At 38.4% G+C, this 27,172-nt stretch overlaps 1 protein-coding gene across 1 annotated transcript; it reads left to right on the top strand.

The window, feature by feature from the left end:
- Positions 1–22,857: 22,857 nt before the first annotated feature.
- On the top strand, positions 22,858–24,696 carry LOC125378552 (uncharacterized protein K02A2.6-like). The gene is made up of 2 exons (XM_048393974.1): positions 22,858–23,535; positions 23,680–24,696. Exons 1-2 carry the CDS (start codon positions 22,858–22,860, stop codon positions 24,694–24,696), a joined length of 1,695 nt encoding a protein of 564 aa, XP_048249931.1.
- The last annotated feature ends 2,476 nt before the right edge of the window (positions 24,697–27,172 follow it).

Here is a 27,172-nt window from a genome sequence, read left to right as displayed (position 1 = left end):
TTAGATATAAAAAAAAGTTAATGTTAAATGTCAAATTGACAACTTTTTTCTTTGGAAACAACTCAATAAAAAGCAGAGTCTAAACGATCCGAGGACACGGTTATCACAACAATGCCAGTGGTGTGGATAAACTGAGTTAAACTGAAATCAGTTAATATCAAACCAAGATTTCGCACTACAATTCTACGTTACATGCATACACAGTTAGGTTTCAAGCGTATTTTATTCAACTTAATGTTCTTTACACAAAGTAGAGAAAATACCTTTCACTGTGGTCTTGTAGGCCCTAAGTTGATAAAAGTGGTAGTAGAACTTCCGGCGGAAGTGTTTGGAAATCCGAATATTCCTTTCACATCTGACAGAAATGTACTCTTAGTTCTTGTTATAACACTTGCATATTGTTACAAAAATGAGGGTACACGATTATCACGTCACAGTTGGCAATACTTCTCCTCTTACATACTGTATTTGTGTGTATTCAGATGAGGTGAATTCCCTTGACAAGAACAACTCGTACCGAGTGTAATCCGCAGGAAGTAGTTGTCGCTAGTGACAACAAATACAAGCTGTTACATTTTGATTACATACATGTATGTGCAAAGGATCCCTGAAGTAGTTTCATAAAAAAATGTCAAGTTTTTTGTTGATATGTTTTAATACTAAATCTCATATACGTACAAACATAGTGGACATATATATATTATCAAAAAGAGAGAATCTTACCGTCGGGAAGTTGACAATCAAGTGGAAGAGCTTATCACGTGACGAGTCCTACTGTAACGTACGGGAGGTTTCATCAGTATATGGGGAAGGCTCATGCCACTGATCGGCACATGTGCCAGTAAAAAGTGCCAGTGAGCTGACCCACATCTCTGTGTTATTGTTTATATCCCCTTTCAGCAACAGCTGTGTTGTGGCGAGACTGTCCTTTATCTGATAGAACCGGGGGTCAGGAGACATAGACTTACACAGGCTTTTCCCAAAGCATTGATCAATTTTTGTGTGTCTTATTATAGTACTTATTCACACATATTATACTTATTCATATGTTACATTATTTAGGTAGTATATAACACCCTGTTCATATAATATTCTTGTTTCGAAAGTAAATACCGTGCATGGTTAGAAACTAACAGTTTTCATCCACTAGTCCTTATGATGATAGCATATAACAAAACCCTTAAAAAGGCCAATTTCTACTAGTCCTTATGATACCTTTACCATTGGGCAATTTAGCAAGGACTATAGGACTAGTGCCAATTTCTAATTTCTAGGGTATATAGTTAAATTGAACTCTTTTTAAAATATTCTCCAAACAATTAAGTGCTCCTGAATAATGTTTTCTTTAATTTCCCCACCACCAACCCCTCTAGCCACCTAGAGTTTTACATTTTAGTTCACTGCCCTGTTTCAGCATGCATGTTCCAGTGTTTTTCTTTTGAATTCAATTATACGTTTTTATTCTATTTCCCCGACACGTCAAGGCCAAATGATGACAGCACTTTTGTAATCTGATACCACATCTCCAAATAAACTGCAGCGCGGTCCCGGAACTAGACTAACATATAGTCTCTGAAATGAACATATCGTACACAAAAAAACAGTTGTTCAGTTATCTTAATAAAAATATAATAAAAAGGAGCCCAGTGACTCTCTTCATTTTCAGTGACTAAACAAATCTGCAGAGCTATAATTTTTTGGAATTTTACGACACGTGTAAAGGATCCTATCACCAATCACTGGCATGCCATTGAAAGTGTGTGTGACAGGAAAATTTATTGCCCCCACCACCTTTCCCCAAACACACACCCTCCCACTGGAAGCAGGGGGTCAGTTTTGAGGGCAGTAAGTATCAAATGTTCAGAAATCTATTTTGAGAGCAAGCTTGGGTACCAGCTTAGGGGCAGCATTTAGTGTGATTCCCATGGCTAAACAACTTGACCTCATCCATCCCTTATGTCATCGACAGTCAATTTCTCTATGGTAGATACCAGACTGTCATCATTCGTCAGTGTTGCCTTCTGTGCGACATCATTCAGGTACACAGCTTTGAGTCCTTATGACACACATTTCTCAGTTTGTTTCTTCATAAGTGGGATCAAGGGTGACACAACAATGACAGTAGCATGGCTTGTGTATTCTACTGCCTTGTATAAATAGGGAGAAAGTTCGAATGTCAACGATTTTCCACTCCCGGTTGGAGAGCTAAACAACACATCTTTACCATGTAAATACCTTCAATGACTGTCTTTTGATTTGGATGTATGCTCTGTTTGGTTTCATCAGTGATGAAGCAATAAGCTCATCCATGTTCCTATTCATTCTTACAAGCAAAAAATAATAAAAGCAATTCTTACACAGCAATGTAAAACCTTTAGAAATCCTCCTCTCTACACACCAGGGTAACAATGAAACAAGTTAAGAAACTAGAATTTATATATGTCACTAAGTCTCCAATATAATCCCACATGTTGTCTGGCCAGAGTGAGTTGGCAGGGCCTGAGCGGGAGCGAGAGGTCTTGTCTCAGTGTGGGGTCTTGGGGAGTGGGGGGTGAGGTTCGCCGCATCCTAATACTAAACACTAATGCCAGCTAGAGATTGACAGAATTACAAGCTCTGTGCTCGCTTGTGAATTCAGCAGATTTGTACAGGCCCTGATACTGCAGTGATCTAGCCTTGCCAAACATTATAGACTTGCATGGGCTGTATTTGATATATATTTGTATCAGGGTCTGTAAGACAGACTATCCCGGAAGAAATTCCTTCAGTGAAGGTCCACATGAACAAATCTCCCACCTCCTAACTCATAAAGACGAGAACGACAGGATAATTAATCTGGAAGCTGTCTTTACTTTCTTTACTTCCGACTGGGAATGCATTTACATTATACAATATGATCTTCAATTAGTTCCACCTATTATATCATCAAGCGTGCCAAATGAAACAGGTAAAGTAGCCATATAGATAGTTAAGATATATATCAGTGTGTTCTTGTGTTATAATGAATTTGTTTCTCATCAAATAATCTTATAAACCAACTGAGCATAACATCGCGTGAAGCTACTATATGATTCAAGGGATCAGTAGTTTGACCTTTGTGTAGTTCTTTTGTATGCCCGTCTTTTACTAGTGTTATGTAATGTGACCAATCATCAAAGTTTCCTTGGAAAATAACACATGAAACATGGTTGCAACATTACCATAAAATCTAAGTTAAATACAACACAGTGGTAAAGAAATATATTTCCAAGGGTAAACACGATGTACAGTTACGTCTACAGTTACAATTACAGTCACGTCATATGCTTCTTCTGCATAACTCCCAACCTGTAAAATTGATCTTATGCATGTTGTTATTCATTTCGATCTATAACCTCTCTCGGAAACTATATGTCTTCCCTTTAACACGGGGTTTTCTCTATCCAAACGTCACTATGGAAAAAGCCTGAAAACTTCGTGGAACATCTGTGAGCCTCCCATGTTTCGCATGGAAATAGTTTAAAATACCGGTTTGAAATATTGTTATCTCTTTCCTGAACCATCTAGGCATAAAATAACTTTAAAATAGTCTCTCTTTACTCCGTTTTGGAAACTATATAGTTTCCCTTTAACACGGGAGGTTGTCTATGCAAACGTCCGAATGGAAAAAGCCTGAAAACTTAGTGGCACATCTGGGAGCTTCGCATTTTTCGCATGGAAATAGTTGAAAATACGGGTTTGAAATATTATTATCTCTTTCCTGAACCATTAAGGCATACAATAACTTTAAAACAGTCGCTCTATATCCCCATTTGGAAACTATACAGCTTCCCTTTACTACAGGGGGTTGTCTATACAAACGTCCCTATGGAAATAGCCTGAAAACTTAGTGGCACATCTGGGAGCCTCGCATTTTTCGCATGGAAATAGTTTAATATACGGGTTTACAATATTATTATATCTTTACTTAACCATTTAGGCATAAAATGAAGTAAAAGGTGTAGCTCTATATCCTGTCTCGGAAACTATATAGCTTCCCTTTAACACAGGGGGTCGTCTTTACAAACGTCCCTATGGAAATAGCCTGAAAACTTAGTGGCACATCTGGGAGCCTCGCATGTTTCGCATGGAAATAGATTAAAATACGTGTTTGAAATATTATTATCTCTTTCCTGAACCATTTAGGCATACAATAACTTTAAAACAGTCGCTCTATATCCCCATTTGGAAACTTTATAGCTTCTCTTTACCACAGGGGGTTGTCTATACAAACGTCCCTATGGAAATAGCCTGAAAACTTAGTGGCACATCTGGGAGCCTCGCATTTTTCGCATGGAAATAGTTTGAAATACGTGTTTAAAATATTATTTTCTCTCTCCTGAACCACTGAGGCATATACTAACTCTAAAACAGACCATATATACCCCCTTTTGGAAACTATAAAGTTTCCTCAAACACGGGAGGCTGTGTATGCAAACGTTCTTATGGAAATAGGCTGAAAGCTAAGTGGCACATCTGGGAACCTCGCATTTTTCGCATGGAAATATTTTGAAATACGGGTGTGATATATTATTTTCTCTTTCCTGAACCACTGAGGCATACAATAACTTTAAAACAGTCGCTCTATATCCCCTTTTGGAAACTATATCGCTTCCCTTTACCACAGGGGGTTGTCTATGCAAACGTCCCTATGGAAATAGCCTGAAAACTTAGTGGCACATCTGGGAGCCTCGCATTTTTCGCATGGAAATAGTTTGAAATACGTGTTTAAATATTATTTTCTCTCTCCTGAACCACTGAGGCATATACTAACTCTAAAACAGACCATATATACCCCCTTTTGGAAACTATAAAGTTTCCTCAAACACGGGAGGCTGTGTATGCAAACGTCCTTATGGAAATAGGCTGAAAGCTAAGTGGCACATCTGGGAACCTCGCATTTTTCGCATGGAAATATTTTGAAATACGGGTGTGATATATTATTTTCTCTTTCCTGAACCACTGAGGCATACAATAACTTTAAAACAGTCGCTCTATATCCCCTTTTGGAAACTATATCGCTTCCCTTTACCACAGGGGGTTGTCTATGCAAACGTCCCTATGGAAATAGCCTGAAAATTTGGTGGCACATCTGGGAGCCTGGCATTTTTCGCATGGAAATAGTTTAATATACGTGTTTGAAATATTATTATTTTTTTACTTAACCATTTAGGCATAAAATGAAGTAAAAGGTGTAGCTCTATATCCTGTCTCGGAAACTATATAGCTTCCCTTTAACACAGGGGGTCGTCTATACAAACGTCCCTATGGAAATAGCCTGAAAACTTAGTGGCACATCTGGGAGCCTCGCATGTTTCGCATGGAAATAGATTAAAATACGTGTTTGAAATATTATTATCTCTTTCCTGAACCATTTAGGCATACAATAACTTTCAAACAGTCGCTCTATATCCTTTCTTGGAAACTATATCGCTTCCCTTTACTACAGGGGGTTGTCTATACAAACGTCCCTATGGAAATAGCCTGAAAACTTAGTGGCACATCTGGGAGCCTCGCATTTTTCGCATGGAAAACGTTTGAAATACGTGTTTGAAATATTATTTTCTCTTTCCTGAACCACTGAGTCATAAAATAACTTTAAAACAGTCCCTCTATACCCCCATTTGGAAACAATATTGCTTACCTTTAACACAGGGTGTTGTCTATGCAAACGTCCCAATTGAAATAGGCTAAAAACTTAGTGGCACATCTGCGAGCCTCGCATTTTTCGCATGGAAATAGTTTAATATACGGGTTTGAAATATTATTATCTCTTTCCTGAATCATTTAGGCATAAAATAACTTTAAAATAGTCTCTCTTTACTCCGTTTTGGAAACTATATAGCTTCCCTTTAACACGGGAGGTTGTCTATGCAAACGTCCGAATGGAAATAGCCTGAAAACTTAGTGGCACATCTGGGAGCTTCGCATTTTTCGCATGGAAATAGTTTGAAATACGGGTTTGAAATATTATTATCTCATTCCTTACCCATTTAGGCATAACATTACTTACAAGGAGTCGTTCTATACCCCCTCTTGGAAACTATATAGCTTCCCTCAAACACGGTAGGCTATCTAAACAAACGTGCCTATGGAAATAGCCTGAAAACTTAGTGGCACATCTGGGAACCTCGCATTTTTCGCATGGAAATAGTTTGAAATACGTGTTTAAAATATTATTTCCTCTTTCCTGAACCACTGAGGCATATAATAACTCTAAAACAGACCCTCTATACCCCCTCTTGGAAACTATATAGCTTCCCTCAAACACGGTAGGCTATCTATACAAACGTCCCTATGGAAATAGCCTGAAAACTTAGTGGCACATCTGGGAGCCTCGCATTTTTCGCAAGGAAATAGTTTAATATACGGGTTTACAATATTATTATATCTTTTCTTAACTATTTAGGCATACAATAACTTTAAAACAGTCGCTCTATATCCCCATTTGGAAACTATACAGCTTCCCTTTTACACAGGGGGTTGTCTATACAAAGATGACCACGGATTAAGCTGATCACTGTGTCGCATTAACGAGACTGATTAATGAGTGATTTCGGTGATTCGTTGCAAATTAGGTGTGTCGGAGTCGGAGTGCGAGACTGTCGGATTAACGGGTCTAAATAGCACTGATTTAATCGGTTCCCATCATTAGTGTCGGATAAAGCCGATTGTCGGACTAACGAGACTTGATTGTTGTATGGCAGTTTGATTGATGTAGCATCGAACAGAATATACGTTTTTATTGGAAGTTCTACGACAGAGACATTTCTTCTGACTGCAAAGTTTTCAAAGAGCAGTACATCGAGAATGTTCTTCACATAACGTGTGTCGAACATGTCTAGGTGAGGCAACTTGAGTGGACAATATTTTAAGCCAACTTGTGAAGTCATTTGAAAAGACTGTTATTTTTTTTATATCAATCAAATGGAACCGAAGACGGATTGCTCTGTATATTTGCTTTCATTGGTGATAAAGCAATTAAGTCATCAATGTTTCTATTAATTTTAACCGGAAATGCCAACCAATTAAAAAAGTAAAGAAAATACAAAGATTGTATATGTCACCAGGTCTCCAAAATTACACATGTCTGGCCAGTGCTCGAGTGGCAGGGGGAAGAGCAGGAGGTCTTGGTGTGGTGTCACTAATACCAGCTGGAGATTAACTGATGATTACAAGGCCTGTGAATTCAGCAGATTTGTACAAACCCTGATACTGCAGCAATCTAGACTATCTAAATACCATAGACTTGGAAGGGACTGTAATGGATATATTTGTTTCATGATCTGATTTATTTGTATCTGAAAGGATATTTATTGCAGAAAACATTCCTTTCCCGGAAAACACACACATCATAATTCATACATACACATATACAGACAGACATACATACCTGAAAACACAAAGAAATAATTTAATGTATAGAAAATATCAACAGTACAGATTTGATGATATTATACATAAAATGTCATAGGTTGATCAACAGGAATCTATTGCTTGACATCATCCATTTGAAACATATGCAATTGATGTTGATGGCTCAATATTTGAGAGGATGTGGTGAAATAATATGTTTTCATTATTGTGGACATTTACATTTTGTGTGGATACTTTTCCAAATAGTATATTTATTTCTTTTGTGTGTTTGGTACAATAAAGTAGGTAGTGTTTTTCCTCATCAATGGTTGAACATGTAGAGCATAGTTTCTGATGTTGTGGGTAGGGTGGCTTTGTATGTCTTCCAAGTTCTATAGTTAATTTATGGTTACTTACTCTTAGTTTAGAAAAGTGCACTCGATATTTTCTTATTTTACAGTGACTGAAATAGGATTCTAATTTTATTTCATTTTTAACTGTCCTGAATGTCCTCAGTTTTTTCTTGCGCCTTTTGTGGCATGGTTGGCTCAGTCGTCCGAGGCGCAGCAATTCGCTGTGCCGGAATGAGCGTCCCTTGCGCACGCCAGAAATCTATGATCGTGGGTTCGAATCCCGGTTCGCCCCAATTATGTTTCTAGATTTTGTCAGTACGACAACCGTGCTCGTGGGTTTCACCGAAGTGGTTAACGTCTGACACCTGCATCACTTCGGGCTTTCCTCTCACATGGAACGGGGCGGTCGGGTAGCCTAGTCTTTAAAGCCTTAGTTCGTCACGCCGAAGACCCTAGTTCGAATCCCGACATGGGCACAATGTGTGAAGCCCATTTCTGGTGTACCCCACCGTGATATTGCAGGAATATTACTAAAAGCGGCGTAAAACCATACTCACTCACTCTCACATGGAACTGACACACAGTGATATAACTGGAATATTGTTCAAAGCGGCGTGAAACCCAACTCACTTGAAGAGGGAGTGGAATTTAGACTTTATTGTCTCTTTGAAAGACTTACATATTTTGTTTTTCTGAGAACAGATTGAGTTAGTATTCCCATCCCAGAACCAGAACTTCACTATGTTGAAGAACCAAAATAGTGATAATAGATATCATTTCGTAATTTATATTAGTACTGTGTACATAAGAGTATAGAATCCTAGTTCTGCTCGCCTTGCCCAATTGTGTGTTGTTTTGTTGACACCTAACATGGATTTACAAAATATGCGCAGCAGTTTCTCGGGGATTAATTAATCAAATTAATAGGGGGATTGCTTCTATACCCCAGAGTAGTTTATTGGTAGACTGAAGCTTATGGTAGGACCTAGGCCCTCTTTCAAGGTATGTTTGGCGCTATTATTAAGTTTACCATTTGCTTCAAATGTTATTCATAAATAATTATATCTATCCATAACTAGAATTTTTGCACCAACCACGGTCCAAGTATTCGTTTCTTCTATTTTACTTGATTTGCCAAACACTGCAACATTTGTTTTTTCACCTTTAATCTTTTGGTTATTTGTTACACGAAATACTCTTAGACCATCAAATAACTCGTGCAGATTTTTTGGAAGTGGCAAATAGTACGAAGTCATCGGCAAACAACAAATGACAAATGTTTAAAACATTAAGTGTTATTTTTTTATTTTCCTGTTTGATATGTGGTGGACGATCATTGGGGAATATATTAAATAATGTGGAAGACAAAATTCACCCATGTCTTATGCCGATGTTGGATTTAAAGGATTGTGAAATGCCCTCGTCAATTTTCACTTTATAAGAGCTATTTCCTGACTTTTTATTTGAAATAGACTTGTTAGGGGTAGTGCTCTGTCAACTGAATCAAAGGCCTTTTGAAAGTCTACAAAGCAAGTGTATATTTTTGTCTTTTTACTTTCTGTTGAAACTATTAAATAAATATTTTATTAACAAATACATTACTTGATGTTCGGTAGCCCTTTCTTAATCCAGATTGAATTTCTTTATGTTTAGAAACAAAAAGTCTAGACTTTCTAGACCCTTTCTTTATAGGGTCTGTTAGGGGACTTGTTTGTTTATTGTAACATGATACTTTCCGTGGCAAGTTCCAGATCCCAGAGGAGTTTCCAGGGAGTTAGAGATGTCACAGCAATAACTGGATGACACATTTAGTGCTTCTGTGAGATCCTAAAAGATAAGCACATTTCTGGCATTTGGCCTGGTACTATACTACCTGAAACCCGGAATGGGGCCAGCAGTTGACATTATGTAAGAGTGAAGTTCCTGGAGTTGACAGGGCTAACTGATACGTATAAACAAGAAGCATCCTGCTGCATGATAAGAGTGCTAACACCAGCTAGCTACAGATGTTGGAAACTTAGACAGTGGTCAGCCTTTAACAGAACAGACCATATATTTATTCATGAAAATGACTTGGACTTCAGCCCCTCGTATAACAGATACAACAAAAATATATATATTGACAATGGAGGTACGACACGATTTCATATTAACTGTAAGAAGGATTTAATATATTTAGAAATGTATAACAGCTGTGTTTTACAACTTGTTTGTAGCATGCTAACTAGTTTTAATTCAGATGGCCTTTCCCAATAGTATTTATGTATATATTTTACTCTGATATCTTTATATTTGGGACATATTAATAGAAAATGATATTCATCTTCAAGTACGTTAACACTTCTAGCTTGACAATAATTACAGTATCTAAGATCTTTGATAATGTTGTGATATCGTCCAACTTCTACGTACTCAGGGCATATCACAATATACTCTCAATAAGACTCAGGTATTTACAGAGCGCTGTGAACTCACAAACAGGGCTATGTAACTTTCAAGACTGGATAATGTCCAAAAAGATATTTCTTGCAAGGTACTACTATTTTTTATATTTTCGTGCAAAGTTGAAAGGAAGCAGGATTTGCTTTCAAAATGCCACTTTGGGAAACATGTACATTGTCACGTGTTAGTTTGTAGTAATTTATTAAAATAGAGGCGTTTCTTTTCGTCATGTTCGAGGGTATAATGTGTCCAGGGTTTTGTTTAAAATGGGTTTCAAATGGTTTTCGATTAGTATTTGCTCAAATGGGAAACGGAAAATATTAATTTCATAAAGAAGAGTACTCTACGTATCTTTAATGTCGGGGACAATACGTATTGAATGACGTTGGGGTGAAGGGCGTTTCGGTTTAGTCTTTATCACATGCGCACTGGAAATGAGTATCTATATTGTTCTTTGTATGTAAAATACATCATTGTAGGTTAAGATAAGTTATAAATAATAATTTATTTGAATGTTACATTTTCTCATGTTATGTTATGTTATGTTATCTGATGTCATTAAATTATCTTATGGAAGGAAGGAGATAATGTTTCATACCCGTATTTTAAACTCTTTCCATGCTCCCCGATGTGCCACAGTTTTCAGGCTATTTCCAAAGGGATGTTGTATAGATCACCTCACCCGTGTAAAAACGGGGTTATAGAGCGACTCCTTTTACGTTATGTTATACATAAACAGTCAAGGAAGGAGAACATAATATTTCAAACCCATATTTTAAAGTATTTGGATACGAAAAATGCGAGGCTCCCAGATGTGCCACTAAGTTTTCAGGCTATTTCCATTCGGACGTTTGCATAGACAACCCCCTGTGGTAAAGGGAAGCTATATAGTTTCCCAAATGGGAATTGGAGCGACTGTTTTAAAGTTAGTGTATGCCTAAATGGTTCAGAAAAGAGATAATAATATTTCAAACACGTATTTTAATCTATTTCCAAGCGAAACATGCGAGGCTCCCAGATGTGCCACTAAGTTTTCAGGCTTTTTCCATAGGGACGTTTGTAAAGACGACCCCCTGTGTTAAAGGGAAGCTATATAGTTTCCGAGACAGGATATAGAGCTACACCTTTTACTTCATTTTATGCCTAAATGGTTAAGTAAAGATATAATAATATTGTAAACCCGTATATTAAACTATTTCCATGCGAAACATTCGAGGCTCCCAGATGTGCCAGTAAGTTTTTAGCCTATTTCCATAGGAACGTTTGCATAGACAACAGCTTGTGTTAAAGGGAAGCAATATTGTTTCCAAATGGGGGTATAGAGGGTCTGTTTTAGAGTTATTTTATGCCTCAGTGGTTCAGGAAAGAGATAATAATATTTTAAACACGTATTTCAAACTATTTCCATGCGAAAAATGCGAGGCTCCCAGATGTGCCACTAAGTTTTCAGGCTATTTCCATAGGGACGTTTGTATAGACAACCCCCTGTGGTAAAGAGAAGCTATAAAGTTTCCAAATGGGGATATAGAGCGACTGTTTTAAAGTTATTGTATGCCTAAATGGTTCAGGAAAGAGATAATAATATTTCAAACACGTATTTTAATCTATTTCCATGCGAAACATGCGAGGCTCCCAGATGTGCCACTAAGTTTTCAGGCTATTTCCATAGGGACGTTTGTAAAGACGACCCCCTGTGTTAAAGGGAAGCTATATAGTTTCCGAGACAGGATATAGAGCTACACCTTTTACTTCATTTTATGCCTAAATGGTTAAGTAAAGATATAATAATATTGTAAACCCGTATATTAAACTATTTCCATGCGAAACATTCGAGGCTCCCAGATGTGCCAGTAAGTTTTTAGCCTATTTCCATAGGAACGTTTGCATAGACAACAGCTTGTGTTAAAGGGAAGCAATATTGTTTCCAAATGGGGGTATAGAGCGTCTGTTTTAGAGTTATTTTATGCCTCAGTGGTTCAGGAAAGAGAAAATAATATTTCAAACCCGTATTTTACTCTATTTCCATGCGAAACATGCGAGGCTCCCAGATGTGCCACTTAGTTTTCAGGCTTTTTCCATAGGGACGTTTGTAAAGACGACCCCCTGTGTTAAAGGGAAGCTATATAGTTTCCGAGACAGGATATAGAGCTACACCTTTTACTTCATTTTATGCCTAAATGGTTAAGTAAAGATATAATAATATTGTAAACCCGTATATTAAACTATTTCCATGCGAAACATTCGAGGCTCCCAGATGTGCCAGTAAGTTTTTAGCCTATTTCCATAGGAACGTTTGCATAGACAACAGCTTGTGTTAAAGGGAAGCAATATTGTTTCCAAATGGGGGTATAGAGCGTCTGTTTTAGAGTTATTTTATGCCTCAGTGGTTCAGGAAAGAGAAAATAATATTTCAAACCCGTATTTTACTCTATTTCCATGCGAAACATGCGAGGCTCCCAGATGTGCCACTAAGTTTTCAGGCTATTTCCACGGGAACGTTTGCATAGACAGCCCCCGTCTTACAGGGAAGCTATATAGTTTTCAAAACGGGGCAGAGGTAGATTCCTTTTACGTTATTTTATGCCTTACTAGTTAAGGAAGGAGAAAATAGTATTTCAAACCCGTATTTTAAAGTATTTTGATCCCGAAAATGCGAGGCTCCCAGATGTGCCACTAAGTTTTCAGGCTATTTCCACAGGAACGTTTCCATAGACAGCCCCCCCCCCCCCCCCCGTCTTAAATTAAAGGGAAGCTATATAGTTATCCAAACGGGTTACAGAACGATTCCGTTTACGTTATGTTATACCTAAAGAGTTAAGGAAGGAGCAAATAATATTTCGAACCTGTATTTAAACTATTCCCATGCGGAAAATGCGAGGCTCGCAGATGTGCCACTAAGTTTTCAGGCTATTTCCATAGGGACGTTTGTATAGATAACCCCCCGTGTTAAAGGGAAGCTGTATAGTTCTCCAATGGGGGTATTGAGCGACTCCTTTTACGTTATGTTATACCTAAATAGTTAAGGAAGGTGAACATAATATTTCAAACCCATATTTTAAAGTATTTCTATGCGAAAAATGCGAGGCTCCCAGATGTGCCACTAAGTTTTCAGGCTATTTCCAGAAGGACGCTTGTATAGATCCGCGTGTTAAAGGGAAGCTGTATAGTGTTCAAACGGGGGTATAGAGCGATTCCTTTTCCGTTATGTTACACATAAACAGTTAAGGAAGGAGAAAATAGTATTTCAAATCCGTATTTTAAAGTAATTTGATGCGAAAATGCGAGGCTCCCAGTTGCATAGACACCCACCGGTGTTAGAGGAAAGCAGTATAGTTCTCCAAAGGGGGTACTGAGCGACTCATTTTACCTCATTTCATACCAAAATAGTTAAGGAAGGAGAAAATAGTATTTCAAATCCGTATTTAAAAGCATTTTGATGCGAAAAATGCGAGGCTCCCAGATGTGCCACAAAGTTTTCAGGCTTTTTCAATAGGGACGTTTGCATAGACAGCCCCCTGTGTTTAAGGGAAGCTATATACTTTTCTAAACGGGTTACAGAACGATTCCGTTTACGTTTCGTTCTACCAAAATAGTCGCGGAAGGAGAAAATAGTATATTTTATGCCTAAATGGTTAAGTAAAGATATAATAATATTTTAAACCCGTATTTTAAACTATTTCCATGCGAAAAATGCCAGGCTCCCAGATGTGCCACTAAGTTTTCAGGCTATTTCCATAGATACGTTTGCATAGACAGCTCTCCCTCTTAAAGGGAAGCTATATAGTTATCCAAACGGGGTACAGAGCGATTCCTTTCACGTTATTGTGTGCCTAAATAGTTAAGGAAGGTGATAATATTTTTTCAAATCAGTTTATAAGTGCACTTAATACACGCGTATGGTGTTATACGCTTCAACGGCTATATCACGGCGTCGGGTGGCTGCAGGAATGGGCTTCATTCGAAATATTACCCCGATGAAAGGAATCGAGCTTGGCAGTTTCGGCGTGACGTGCCAAAACTTGATTGAGACACTGAGCTACCTTATCGCTAATATGGACATATTTTCTTCACACATATTACATTTACAAATATTACCGCGCACACTGGAATCTGTCGAGACAGGACTTTAACTAATCAGCATTGTAATACAAGGCGATATCAGTTGTGCCGAATGTACTCCGATTAATAATAACACTTCTTTGAACTTTGTTTCCATTTACATGTGTTATCATCTGTTATAATATTCCTAATACGGACCTATGTCTAAATCAGACTAACTTTTGACCCCACAAAAAGTAAAACGTTCATTTCGCCTGGATGTCAAAACAATGACTTAATGAAGTCTAAAGCAGATCTTCCACTGCACTACACAATACACAATGGACGTCAAGAGCCCCTTGCATGAATGCGCAATGCGGATGCGATAGGGTAATTCTCTCAAATGTTGGAGGCAAAATGAATTTCAAAGCTTTGTACTTATAGATTGCGGTGTTCTCTGCATTCCAGAGAATTCTGCGCTCGTCCTCACGGTAGGCTACACCAAATGATTGGAGATCTACATTTGTTTGTTTGTTGTTTAACGCCAGACTCACCAGTATTCTAGCTATATGACGGCGTCTGTAAATAATCGAACCTGTACCAGACAATCCAGTGATTAACATCATGAGAATCGATCTGCACAATTGGGATACGATGACATACATCAACTAAGTCAGCGAGCCGAACACCCGATCCCGTTAGTCGCCTTTTACGACATGCATGGGTTGCTGACGACCAATTCTGACACGGCGCTTCACGGGTTAATATTGTTAGTAGCGGGTGACCACGCCTGTATGAACACCACCAAGCCAATAGTCCTTCATTTCCTAATGAACGTCCGTATGCCGCGTGATTGCGTTATCAATTCGAATTACGAATTCCCCAATGTCTAACAATAACATCAAAGAGGGTCGGAATTTGCTCACGTGAGAAGGCACTGTCTTCATCTGACAGCCTACCTACCCATAAACCTACAAATGTAGGTTTTAAAAAACATAGCTAAGAAATAATTTTTACGAAATAGGATTGTTAAAACTACTTAAACAAAAATATCATTAAAATGTCCACTTAAAAAACGATTTTTGTAAATTCTGTTATTGTGATACTGTTTAAGATGAAGTTCATTTTCAATCTTACTATGGTCTTAGATTTTGGGAAAGATGTACTTTCCCTAGATCTAATTTTATATACGTAGTAGTTGAAAAGCTTGTACATTAATTTAATGTCAAGTTCTACTTTTCTTAACCCCCTCGCCTCACTTCGATCTGAAATGCATAATTGGCGTCTTTACAGGTTGTTACAATTAGCAATCCCCGTCATTTGAATCGGCCAGATGTTGTATTTTTAGTAATGTATTGGGTATTGTTCGTCATACATGATGTGACACACTAATGCAATCTTTTCGCCTTCGTTAACGGTACCAAAAAACTAGAGATGTAATGATGATTTCCCCCGATATTGTGACGTGTGGATCAATTAGAATTGAACTAAAGGGTTTGGCAATGACACTATGGTCATGTAATTTCGTCTACCGTAAACGAACCATTTAATCGACTTAGAATTGATTAAGTATGTAACTAACTCTTCTGACAAACACTAAGTGTATTTTGATATTAAAAAGTACTGAACATTGAAAAAATCTCAAGAAGTCGGCGTGAGAGTTCTGGAGACAGATGGTGAGCTGGGGGCGTCCCGTATTTCTACAGCCTCGTAATAACGGATCTAGCGAGGGAGACTTGCCGCCAGTCTATGTAACTTAACTCTCCCCTGGGTTCACGCTTACTGGCACCTCTGTGTGGCTCCCGGCACACGGCACATAGGAGCCTTCATCAGACATCGTGGAGTTACATGATGCAGTGTTGTCACTAAATAAAACATGTCTTTCTCATTTTTTGGTTCGATCGTGAGAATATCCACTGTTAATGGGGCGAAACCGCATTATCAGTGGTTCATATCAAGCTCCTTCCCGGCGTGTGACACCTTCGTTACACTCTCGGTAACACAGTATAGAGAGCTCCGCGAACGGGATATCGCTGTGATGAGCTTGGGAACACCGAATAAATAAATCAGACAAGACAGTTAACATCAAATAAAACACAACGCAAAGGCCCATGCGTCAGCAGTTGGATTCGAGCTAGAACACTCTGTGAAGCCAGTGAACTCTGCTGTAACTGGGCCGCCTCTAGCAAGCTGCGCCTATTATACTACAAACACGGTGAATAATATTCATTTGGTTTGATTTTCAGGTATTTTCAGAAGAGAAACTGCTATTTTCTCCAATGTGATATCGCATTTTGTAGTGACTATTGCCCATGGCATGTTTATGATGAGTTCGAGACAAATCCGGATGAAAATAAGAACCCTTTTCAGGCATAAAATGCTAATATAGACCTTTTATTTTCTTACACCACTAAGCACTTTCATTGCCCTTGATTTTTCAACAAAAGTGCAACAAAACTCTGTCCCCTGATTGTGACCAGGCCGATATTGATAATTGGAACACAGAATTAAATAAATGACTACAAACACAGTGAATAATATTCATTTGGTTCCTTTATCTGGTATATAATTAAATAGATTCAACACCTGATTCAACAATTGCATGTCTGAACTGAGCATATACAATTCAATCCATCTGACGATATGATAGTACTAAAAGTGTTAGATGACTTTTTCTGATTCATATAATAATTTATTATTCATCTTTACTCAGAATAGAATCTAGCAATTTGATTGGTCAGTGATGCACGTCACAAAATTGCTCATAAAGATTTTGGTGATTTCATCACATTTTTTGGGTGCGTGACCTCAGACATTGCCATACTTCTGGCGAGACATCTAACGACGAGGGTTGGTTGCTAAAGACCATATCTAACCTGGATCTGTTGCAAATGGCTGTTGTACTTATCGCGCAGTGCCCTCTCATTATGCTGTGACATCACAGAAGTTCATCCAGAGATCCTTCACAGCATTGGTTTGACCCTGTTTTCTCACCATTTGGCTGATTACCTTTTAAAGGTTACCCAGTTGACGCTTTTAAGGACATCCCTGTGTAATGCATTCTTATTATTTGCCATCTTTGCACCCCTGATATACTCCTTCATGCCATGCCTTCCACATAAAGGTAGTTTAATTGCAGCTGCTTCAACACCTCACAGATTGTGATTTACTCAAAAAACATTTAATCAGTACACTGATCTGCTCACAGCACTGAGACTGCTGTGAAATGTGCAGCAAGGGTGTTTACTGACTAAAACAGTCCAACTTCCACTCTTGCCGAACGAAGCCAGAATTTCTGGATTCGATGGTAGCGCCCCTGTGGCTATTAAGAGTTATGTTCCTTCTATGCCCCTCTTATTCACCAATCAGATTCCACCTTTTACATCACTTGCATTTTGTTTTAAACAAAATGGTGGGGCCCAGTGAAGACGGTCGGATCGATAATTAAGATATATATTGTGATAAAATGCGCCTTACTTAGCGAAGTGCATCAAGTGACATGAGAACCTTGATTAAAAACATGGAAAGATTGGGAAAATATCTGTTGACACTAATGATAGACAACAGGAACTTGCTGCTTCAGGTCAAACGTTATTCGTTAGACTTTCAATCTCATTAGCTCCCGCTAAACAAAGATCTGAGGACATTCCATTACAGGTCACGTCAGACTGACCTTGAGCGACCAACGGAATGGCTGACAAGAACGCCAATGAGAACGCAGCTTTCTCATACTTTACAGCATTAATTTCAAATTGGCGACTAGGCTTGAAACATATTTTGACAAATTCTCGATAAAAAATTGAAACCTGAACAAAAGAACATTCTGAAATGGCTAATAGATGGTCTAGATTGTTTGGATTCAGTCATTAAGCCCATAACTATCGTTCAAAATACCCCGTGTTAAAGTTTTCGAGGTTGCATGATTAGGAATCACGTTCCGATTGTCATTTTCATGATCTGGTAATAGACGCTCTGATTGGTCGGATGAAAGGTTGTTCTGACCCCTAATGTATGGTGGCCGAGAGGGGACATCGCTTTCTCACTTTCTCGCTTTCTCGCGGTTAAGCAATATCCCCTCTTGACCACTATAGGGGCCTGTTACGACATAAATTGTAATAAAAAGGTAAATTGTAATACTTGCAGCAAATTGTAATAATTTTGACGTAAATTGTAATAACAACGCAAATTGTAATAAAAATTGACGTAAATTGTAATAATCTCAACTGGCGGTAAAATGTAAAAACTTTTTACGTAAATTGTAATAACCTTATAAGTTTAGTGTCAAAGGCGTTAAATGATTAGAACCTATCCTTGTCAGGGTTGGTACAGGGTTTATCGTACAATCGTCATTAAAGTATGGGTGTGGGGGAGGATTGGGGTCGTTATCGTACATTGTTGTATAATTATATGTATATATAAACGCATTGGAATTTCATTCTATGGTTGTCCAGAAGAGGATTAATTACTAGAATGAACTTAGTTTTCTTATTTATTTGATAAAATACTCTGTGTGTTTTGTACTTAATTGTAATATATCTGTTACGGCCAAAATGATAAAATTATTATTTGGTATTTATGTGTTCCGGATAGATTGTCGGAGAATTGCTATGATTAACCCTAGTGCAAATAGCAGTGATTTATTGTCAAGTTTGTTTTTTAGCGGGTTGCAATTTTCGTGGTTACAAAGGGGGATAACTGCTGGTAGGTTTTATTTTGGAAGTATGTCGCTGGCCTGCCTGCCATCATTGACATGTGGGTTATTCTTTTGGAAGAATAGATGGTCTACAAACGATATGAATTACTTTATTAGCAGTCTTGGGAGTAGTGCACTTTACCGGGCGCACTTTTTCAGATCCAATTAGCGCTGTGGGGGCTCGAACGCGCTTCGCCGGCTCACCGGCTCTGCTAATTAATGCGTTAATTAGCCTACGCTCTACCACTGGAACGCAGGCACTATCACATGTAATCAGTCCTCTTAACAGGTCATTAGAATCCCCATTGACATGCATGCGTAATTCAGTAAACAATGAATTGCGCATGCGTGTGACGTCACTGCCCGCTCTCCCATTCATCTTTTCTTGAAACCACACCCGCAATTGTTTATGTCAACATGACCGACCAATGGGATTAACTGGATTAACGCTTGAAAGGTAAGAATTTATGGCTAACCCTTGCCCAAAGCCAGCTGACCCTAATGACCGAAAACGGGTTTTGGATCGAAAAGACGTGTAAGTTTCCCTAAGACCGAAAAACGGGTGTTGGATCGTAAAGTTGTGTAAGTTTCCCTAAGACCTAGAACGGGTGTTTGATCGTAAAGATGTGTAAGTTTCCCTAAGACCGAGAACGGGTGTTTGATTGTAAAGATGTGTAAGTTTCCCTATGACCGAAAACGGTTGTTGGATCGTGAAGCGAGAGTCACCAGAGCGTGAGGCACGGTAACGGTATAACGAGACAGCGGTGGCACTATAGCGCGGTAATTGAGCGGATGGTAGAGCTCGGGCTGCGCCCGGTAAACTGCATTGTTGCCAAACATGGTGTCAGAAGTGGTGACAACTCACTCTCGTCACTAAATGAACTTTATTACTCCCAACTCAAGTGAGTTTCAGTGAACTAAATGTATTTGACCGGCAATCTCGATGTGTCAAACCCACGTGTACGTGCGTTGCTCGACTCGCTGCATTGCATAACTCTAAATTAACTTTCTACAAAGTGAACAAAAGCTGAAACTAATTTTCATTCTGAAGATTGATGTTTATTATACGCAACAACTTGATTGTGATATAATTTGCACTTGAAAACTCTCTCTAAGAACTAATTGAAAAAGTATGGAAGCCTGTGTGGTGCCATAATTCAATTTCGCAAGAAATCTACTGAAGTGCTGGGCCTAGATTTTGAAACGATCTTAGCCCTAAGATTATCGTAAAGTTATCGTAAGGAAATCGTAGGCTATCGTAGCCTATTTTCGAAACTATCGTAGCCCTAAGATATCTTAAGTTTGTCGTAAATCTAAGATAGCCCTATACCTGTCGTAAGTTTATTTTATCTTCATCCAAGATGGCGGCATACTTTTCCATAGATATTTTGCCAAACAATAAGTCTGCTTTACGTTCAAACATTGACATTTCATTTGGTAAAACTGAGTGATTCAAATTGACACTTCGAAAACAAAAAGAACGCATCATGGATTTCGCGTCAAAAATTTTCTCAATCGCGACAGCGATCCACATAACTGTGGAGTCGATAGCTTACAATATATTTCTATCCGAGTCCATGCAGAAGAAGTGTGAAACAACATACCTTTTCGATAATTTGGGAGGGATAAAAAGGGAAGGTGTCGGAAGGCTACAGTAATGACCGTGACCTCATTGATAACTCAGGGGGAGCTAATCTTAGTTCAAACTCTAGTTGAGAGTGGTTTCCCTTTGTACTCGCCCGGGACACCTTGCTCAATGGTACAGTTTTCATAAAGCGCAGAGTTCCGCTGTTATATTTTCTGGATCGCATTTGTGTCAATGCTTTAGTCTTTATTTTCGCATTTGATAAAATTATATCAATCTACATATGTAAAAATAACCATAAAGGTTTCGCATAAGTTTTTACATCTAAAATCATGCGGGACGGGTGGTTTTAATAATTGAATTTTAACTATACAGTGTAGTATTTATTGACTTAACAAGGAAATACATGTGATCAAATATTTGTTTTCAATATCTAATATTTTTCTTGCAAAAGTAATTGTAATTTGTTTCGTTTTAAATTCAATACCTATGTTATCTATATCATCTTGAAAGACAAATATTTGAAAAAAAAATGATTAAAAACTGTTTGTTGAACAATTGCATTCTTTAAAAACATTGATTAACGGCATATAGATGTATTCAAGTAAATATAACAATTTACTGAAATTTTGACAGTAAAAGTTAAGCACAGATTTTCGTATCGACAAATCAAATAAAAAATGGGTTCCCATGCTCGTTCTGGTTCTCGTCAAAATGTAGCATAGTTTGCAAATTCCAATATATGTTCGCAGAAAAAAAAGTTTATTGAATGAAATATACTGATCAATATAAAATACACATTTTCAACACAATAATCTTTGCATTCAATAAACCGGTTTTAAAATATTTTGGTGTTTTTAATATTTAAGTCTACATCTTCCCGTTTTATGTTTAAAAAATATATAGATATACTTGAGACCATTCAAACAATAAAATCGTTGTCACGTTTAGGGTCAACGGACAAATACTAGTAAATGATCCTCAGCAATGCTGTCAGACAAGCCAAACATTATTGAACTACGTTCTGGAATAGATTTGACACATTACAAAGTATTTCGCTCCTTAGTCAGATTTAAATGAAATCAGGCAAATCAGTTTATTAGCTCTACTTAATTTAAAAGGATAGAAAATGACTACATTATATGTATGTTTACGTTAACATGTGGCTTGTTCCATGAGACAACATAACTTGACAATTCCGAAATTATCTCTCTTTGCGAACGAAAATTAGTGTCACTTATAAATTTTGAAAAGAATTATGGATCTATATAGATAAAAAATAATTTCATCATCTAAATACTTTGGCTTGATATTGTATTTAAGTCCTTGGTTAATTCGTGAAATATATTGGATACATAAATAACAAAACAAACTTAACAAGCTTAGATTGTCATAAAATCTTGCTTGTGGGTGCGCAGCTTCCTGAACAATTTTTGTTTTGAGTGTTTCCACGTATAATGTTGGTGTTTACACTAATATAAACTTGACTTTTGACATAAACACAAACATATACAGTATACATCACTTAACATCAGACTTGAACACGCATGTTAAATGCTGAACGCATATGCTGTTCGATCAAAGGTCTCGTCATTGTCATTTAGAATAACGTCCCTTACTTTCGTCCTTGACTTTGTACGCGATGTGTTTGTATCATAAAGTTCTGCGCGGTCACGAGAGGACCATTTGAAGGGAAAATTGTGAAGTATCTTTTGGCACATTATTTCCATTCTAATAGCTAAAGTGTGGTAACGCTATACTTATTGATTATAACATTTTTTGGCTTTAAAAAATGCTATTGCATGGCACACGAATGCTTTTTGTGTTCGGTTATTCATGGCATCTTTTATCATAAGAACAACACGTCTACATGTAGGACATATGTAGGATTGTACAGAATTTCACTCAAATATGTGCATGTTAAACAATATGACCTGACAATGTGATCATGAATTCTGTGTCACTTATCTATGTTGTTGTTATTGTCAGCAGCTGGGAAATCCCCGTGACGTCATTGGGAAACACCTCGCTTTTTCAATCTCTAACACAAATGAGTTCCTTGTCAGAGTTACAATAGGTATCGTAACTCTGAACGATCTGCGACAGGTTTACGATAGTTTCGAAAATCTATCTTATCTTAGCCTTAAGATATCTTATCTTTGAACGTAAGTTGTTAAGATTTATCTTAGCTAAGATCGTTTCGAAAATCTAGGCCCTGATGGTGAATTTTTTTTCTATGGAAGCCTAAAAGGGACATTATTTGAATAGTCATTGTTTATGGCAATTTGAACTTTTAAACAGCAAATGAGTAATTTTGAAGCAGTTTTATGAACTTTTAGGAAGAAAAAATTCTGACAACTTTTATCATCACTATGGCTGAAGAGCAAGCACAACCTGTTACTCAAGCTACATTTCAAGGCAATATTCCCCCACCTCCAAGACTTGAATTAAAGGGAAATCTTGCACAGAACTGGAAAAGATGGAGACAAATCTGGGACTCTTTTGAAGTTATGGCCAGAATTGATGCAAATGACCATAAATACAGACTTGCTTCATTCATAACCTACATAGGTCCAGAAGCTCTTGATATCTATAATGGCTTACCTTATGAGTCTGAGGAGGACAAGGAGAACATGGATACAGGGTTAACTCTCATGGAAAGGCACTGTCTACATGGTCTAGGTGAAACTAACGTCATATATGAAAGATACATCTTCAACCAAAGATCACAAATGGAAGGTGAATCTGTAGATACCTACACAAACACTCTCAGAACATTGGCTGCATCTTGTGATTTCAAAACGTTACATGATGAACTCATCAGAGACCGAATTGTGTGTGGTCTGAGAGATAATGCAACACGTAGAAAACTATTGCAAGAACCTAAGCTGACTTTGAAGAGATGCATAGATATATGCAGAGCAACTGAATCAACCATGGCTCAAGTAAAAGCAATGTCAAGTGCCCAAGAGGATATCCATGCTGTTCGCAAGAAATCTAAAACTCCATGCAGACGTCAACCCCCAGACAAAAGTAAACATAGTAACCCAGTAAATGACTCACAACAGAAAACTGTCATGTGGAACTGTAAATAATGTGGTAAACGTCACCCACCTCAACGAGAGCATTGCCCAGCATATGGTGTCAAATGCAGTAACTGTGGTAGATTTTCACACTATGCCTCCGTGTGCAAGAGTAAGAAGAAACATTCCTCCCGAGTACACAGAGTCGATGATCAATGTGATGAATCTGATATTGATCCTACAGAGGAACTGATGACTATAGATACCTGTGAAGAATCTGTCAACTGTGTTGTAGGACAATACCCTACTAAAATCTTCACAACACTTGAAGTGAACTCTCAACCAGTACGATTTCAGGTAGATTGCGGGGCTACTTGTAATGTTATCTCTAAAAAGTATCTCCCAGAGGATACTGACATGCAGGATACGTTGGTTAACCTGAAGATGTACAATGGGTCCAAGCTTACTACAATGGGAACTGCTAATCTCCATTTACGCAATCCCAAGAACTCTAAAAAGTATCATGGCAAGTTTGTTGTGATTGCTGAGGACAGAACACCACTGATTGGATCCCGTTCTGCTCAACAAATGAACTTTATCAAAGTGCTCCATGAAAATATCCTTGAAGTTTCTGAAGAGAAACCTCCGTCTGAGAAAGTCACATCCTCAACTGGTCTTACAAAAGAGGACATACTGAAGACATACCCAGACATCTTTAGCGATGAACTTGGAACTTTTGAAGGAACTCAAAAGCTAGAAATTGATCCAAGTATAACGCCTGTCAAACAGCCACTCAGGAGAATTCCACATGCTCTCAAGCAAGACCTCAAGACAGAACTCGAACGTCTAGAAAAACGTGGTGTAATTACTCCAGTTGATACACCTACAGACTGGGTCTCTAGTCTCTTGATCGTTAAGAAGCCCTCAGGACGTCTACGCCTATGCATAGATCCTAAACCTCTCAATAAAGCTCTCAAAAGATGTCACTATCCATTGCCTGTAATGGAAGATATACTGCCAGATATTGCAGAAGCCAAGGTGTTCTCTAAATGTGACTTGAAAGATGGTTTCTGGCATATCGTACTTGATGAGGACTCTAGTTATCTCACAACCTTTGGAACGCCATTTGGACACTTTCGGTGGCTCAGACTTCCTTTTGGTGCCTGGAGTATTCAGGATAGCAGATGATATATTGATCATTGGTGAAGGCTCTACCAAGGAAGAAGGAATAGCAAACCATGACAAACGGTTTGTGCAATTCATGATACGATGCCGAGAGAAAGGTATTCGACTCAACTCAGGCAAACTTGATCTGAAAAGGTCAGAAGTCTCTTACATTGGTCATCTTCTAACAGATCATGGACTCAAACCTGACCCTAGAAAAGTGAAAGCAATCCTTCAAATGCCTACACCTACAGATGTTCAAGGTGTCCAACGTGTGATTGGGATGGTTACATATCTATCCAAGTTCCTCAGAGACTTGTCAGATCTGTGCGAACCCATACGACAATTGACAAAGAAAGGAATCCTTTGGAATTGGACACACGAACATGATGCTGCTTTCGACTCTATCAAGCGAGCTGTCACTCAAGCGCCTGTTCTCAAGTACTTCAACAGTCATGAAGAAGTCTCTCTTCAAAGTGACGCATCAGAAACAGGACTTGGAGCTACTCTACTTCAAGGTGGACAACCAGTAGCATATGCTAGCAGAGCTCTTACTCCCACAGAAAGAAACTATGCTCAAATTGAGAAAGAGCTCCTGAGCATCCTGTTCGGATTCACTAGATTCCACCAGTATCTCTATGGACGCAAAGTACAAGTCGAAAGTGACCATAAGCCCTTAGAGACTATACACAAGAAACCTCTGGTCACAGCTCCCAAGCGTCTTCAACGCATGCTTCTCGCCTTGCAGAAGTATGACTATACCATCACATACAAGAAAGGCAAGGAAATGTATCTTGCCGACACCCTGTCTCGTGCATACATGACAGAGACAGAAGAAGCTGTGGATGTGGAGATGGAAACAGAACAAATCCCCATGTTAGACTACCTGCCTGTGTCTAATGAAAGACTCACTGAAATCCAACATGCAACCGCTCTGGATGAAACCCTCCAGGTTGTAGCCAAGATGGTACAAGTAGGATGGCCTGAGACAAAGATTGACATACCTAATCTTGCAACACCATATTTCCATGTGAGGGATGAACTTAGTGTTCAAGATGGAATTCTGTTTCGTGGAAACAGATGTGTTGTTCCAATAGCATTACGATCTGACATTCTCAAACGTCTACATAATGCTCACACTGGCATAGAATCAACCAGGCGAAGGGCCCGTGAATGTGTTTATTGGCCTAACATGAATGCTGAAATCAAAGACTTCATATCCAAATGTGAAGTTTGCCAGATCTATGATTCCAAGCAAGCCAAGGAACCTCTGATTCCTTATGACACTCCAGACAGACCCTGGTCAAAGCTAGGTATTGATTTGTTCAACTGTAATCAGAAAGACTATGTAATCCTAGCTGACTACTTCAGTGACTTCTTTGAAGTAGATATGATCACTGACAAAACAGGAAAACAAGTGATCCAGAAACTCAAAAGTCATTTGGCTAGACACGGAATACCGGATACCATAATCTCAGACAATGGTCCACCGTTCAATTCTCAGGACTTTGCTGATCTCGCCAACAAGTATGAGTTTACTCACATAACAAGCTCACCAGCCTTCCCACAGTCGAATGGTAAAGTCGAGTCTGCAGTAAAGTCAGCCAAGAGACTAATCAAGAAATGCTCAAAAGCAGGTTCTGACCCTTATCTAGCCTTGTTAGACATCCGCAACACACCAACTGAAGGAATGTCCACATCCCCTGCACAGCGCCTGTTCAATCGCCGCACCAAGACTCTACTACCTACGACCAAACAGTTACTCCAACCAGCTGTTTGTCCAACAGTCAAATCTGAAAAGAGGAAGAAAGTAGAGAGTCAAGTGAAGTATTTCAACAGACATGCAAAAGACCTGTTGCCATTGTATGAAGGCGACCAAGTGCGCATTCAACCAGTCAGACTAGGTGATCATGAATGGAAAAAAGGCACAGTAAACAAACAAGTTAACATCAGATCATATGAAGTTAACCTTGATGATGGTCAAACACTAAGGAGAAATAGACGTCACTTGAGACCAGTACCATTAACACCTCATGAACCAGCACCAGCATCTCAACATGCTCAAGCACCAGCAATTATACAAGCACCAGAGCCAGGTACAGACCAGCCACTTGAACAACCGTCTCCCAAGAAAGTTAAACAGTCACAGACACAGCCATTGGTGACAACAACAAGTAACAACAACTCATCACCGAGAATCACGAGATGTGGTAGAGTTTCAAGACCACCTGCACACTTGAAAGACTTTAACATGAAAGTGTGAACATGACTTTAATTTTGTGTATCTATTAAGTGCTGGTCGCACATCAATTTAATTTCATGGACTTTAATCTTATTTACATGCATATGTTTCTTTATAACAGTGACTTTAATAGGAACAGTGACTTTAATGTGAACAGTTTCACACTCCCTATTATCTCATTGACTTTAATTGTGTTCTAAAAAAAGGGAGATGTTACGATATGTAATATTCATCTCGTGCATCACGTCCCCAAATATG

The sequence above is a fragment of the Haliotis rufescens genome, unplaced genomic scaffold (assembly GCF_023055435.1).
Source record: "Haliotis rufescens isolate VD_foot unplaced genomic scaffold, xgHalRufe1.0.p SCAF_124, whole genome shotgun sequence".
Lineage (NCBI taxonomy): Eukaryota > Metazoa > Mollusca > Gastropoda > Lepetellida > Haliotidae > Haliotis > Haliotis rufescens.
This window is presented reverse-complemented; position numbering and strand designations above follow the sequence as displayed.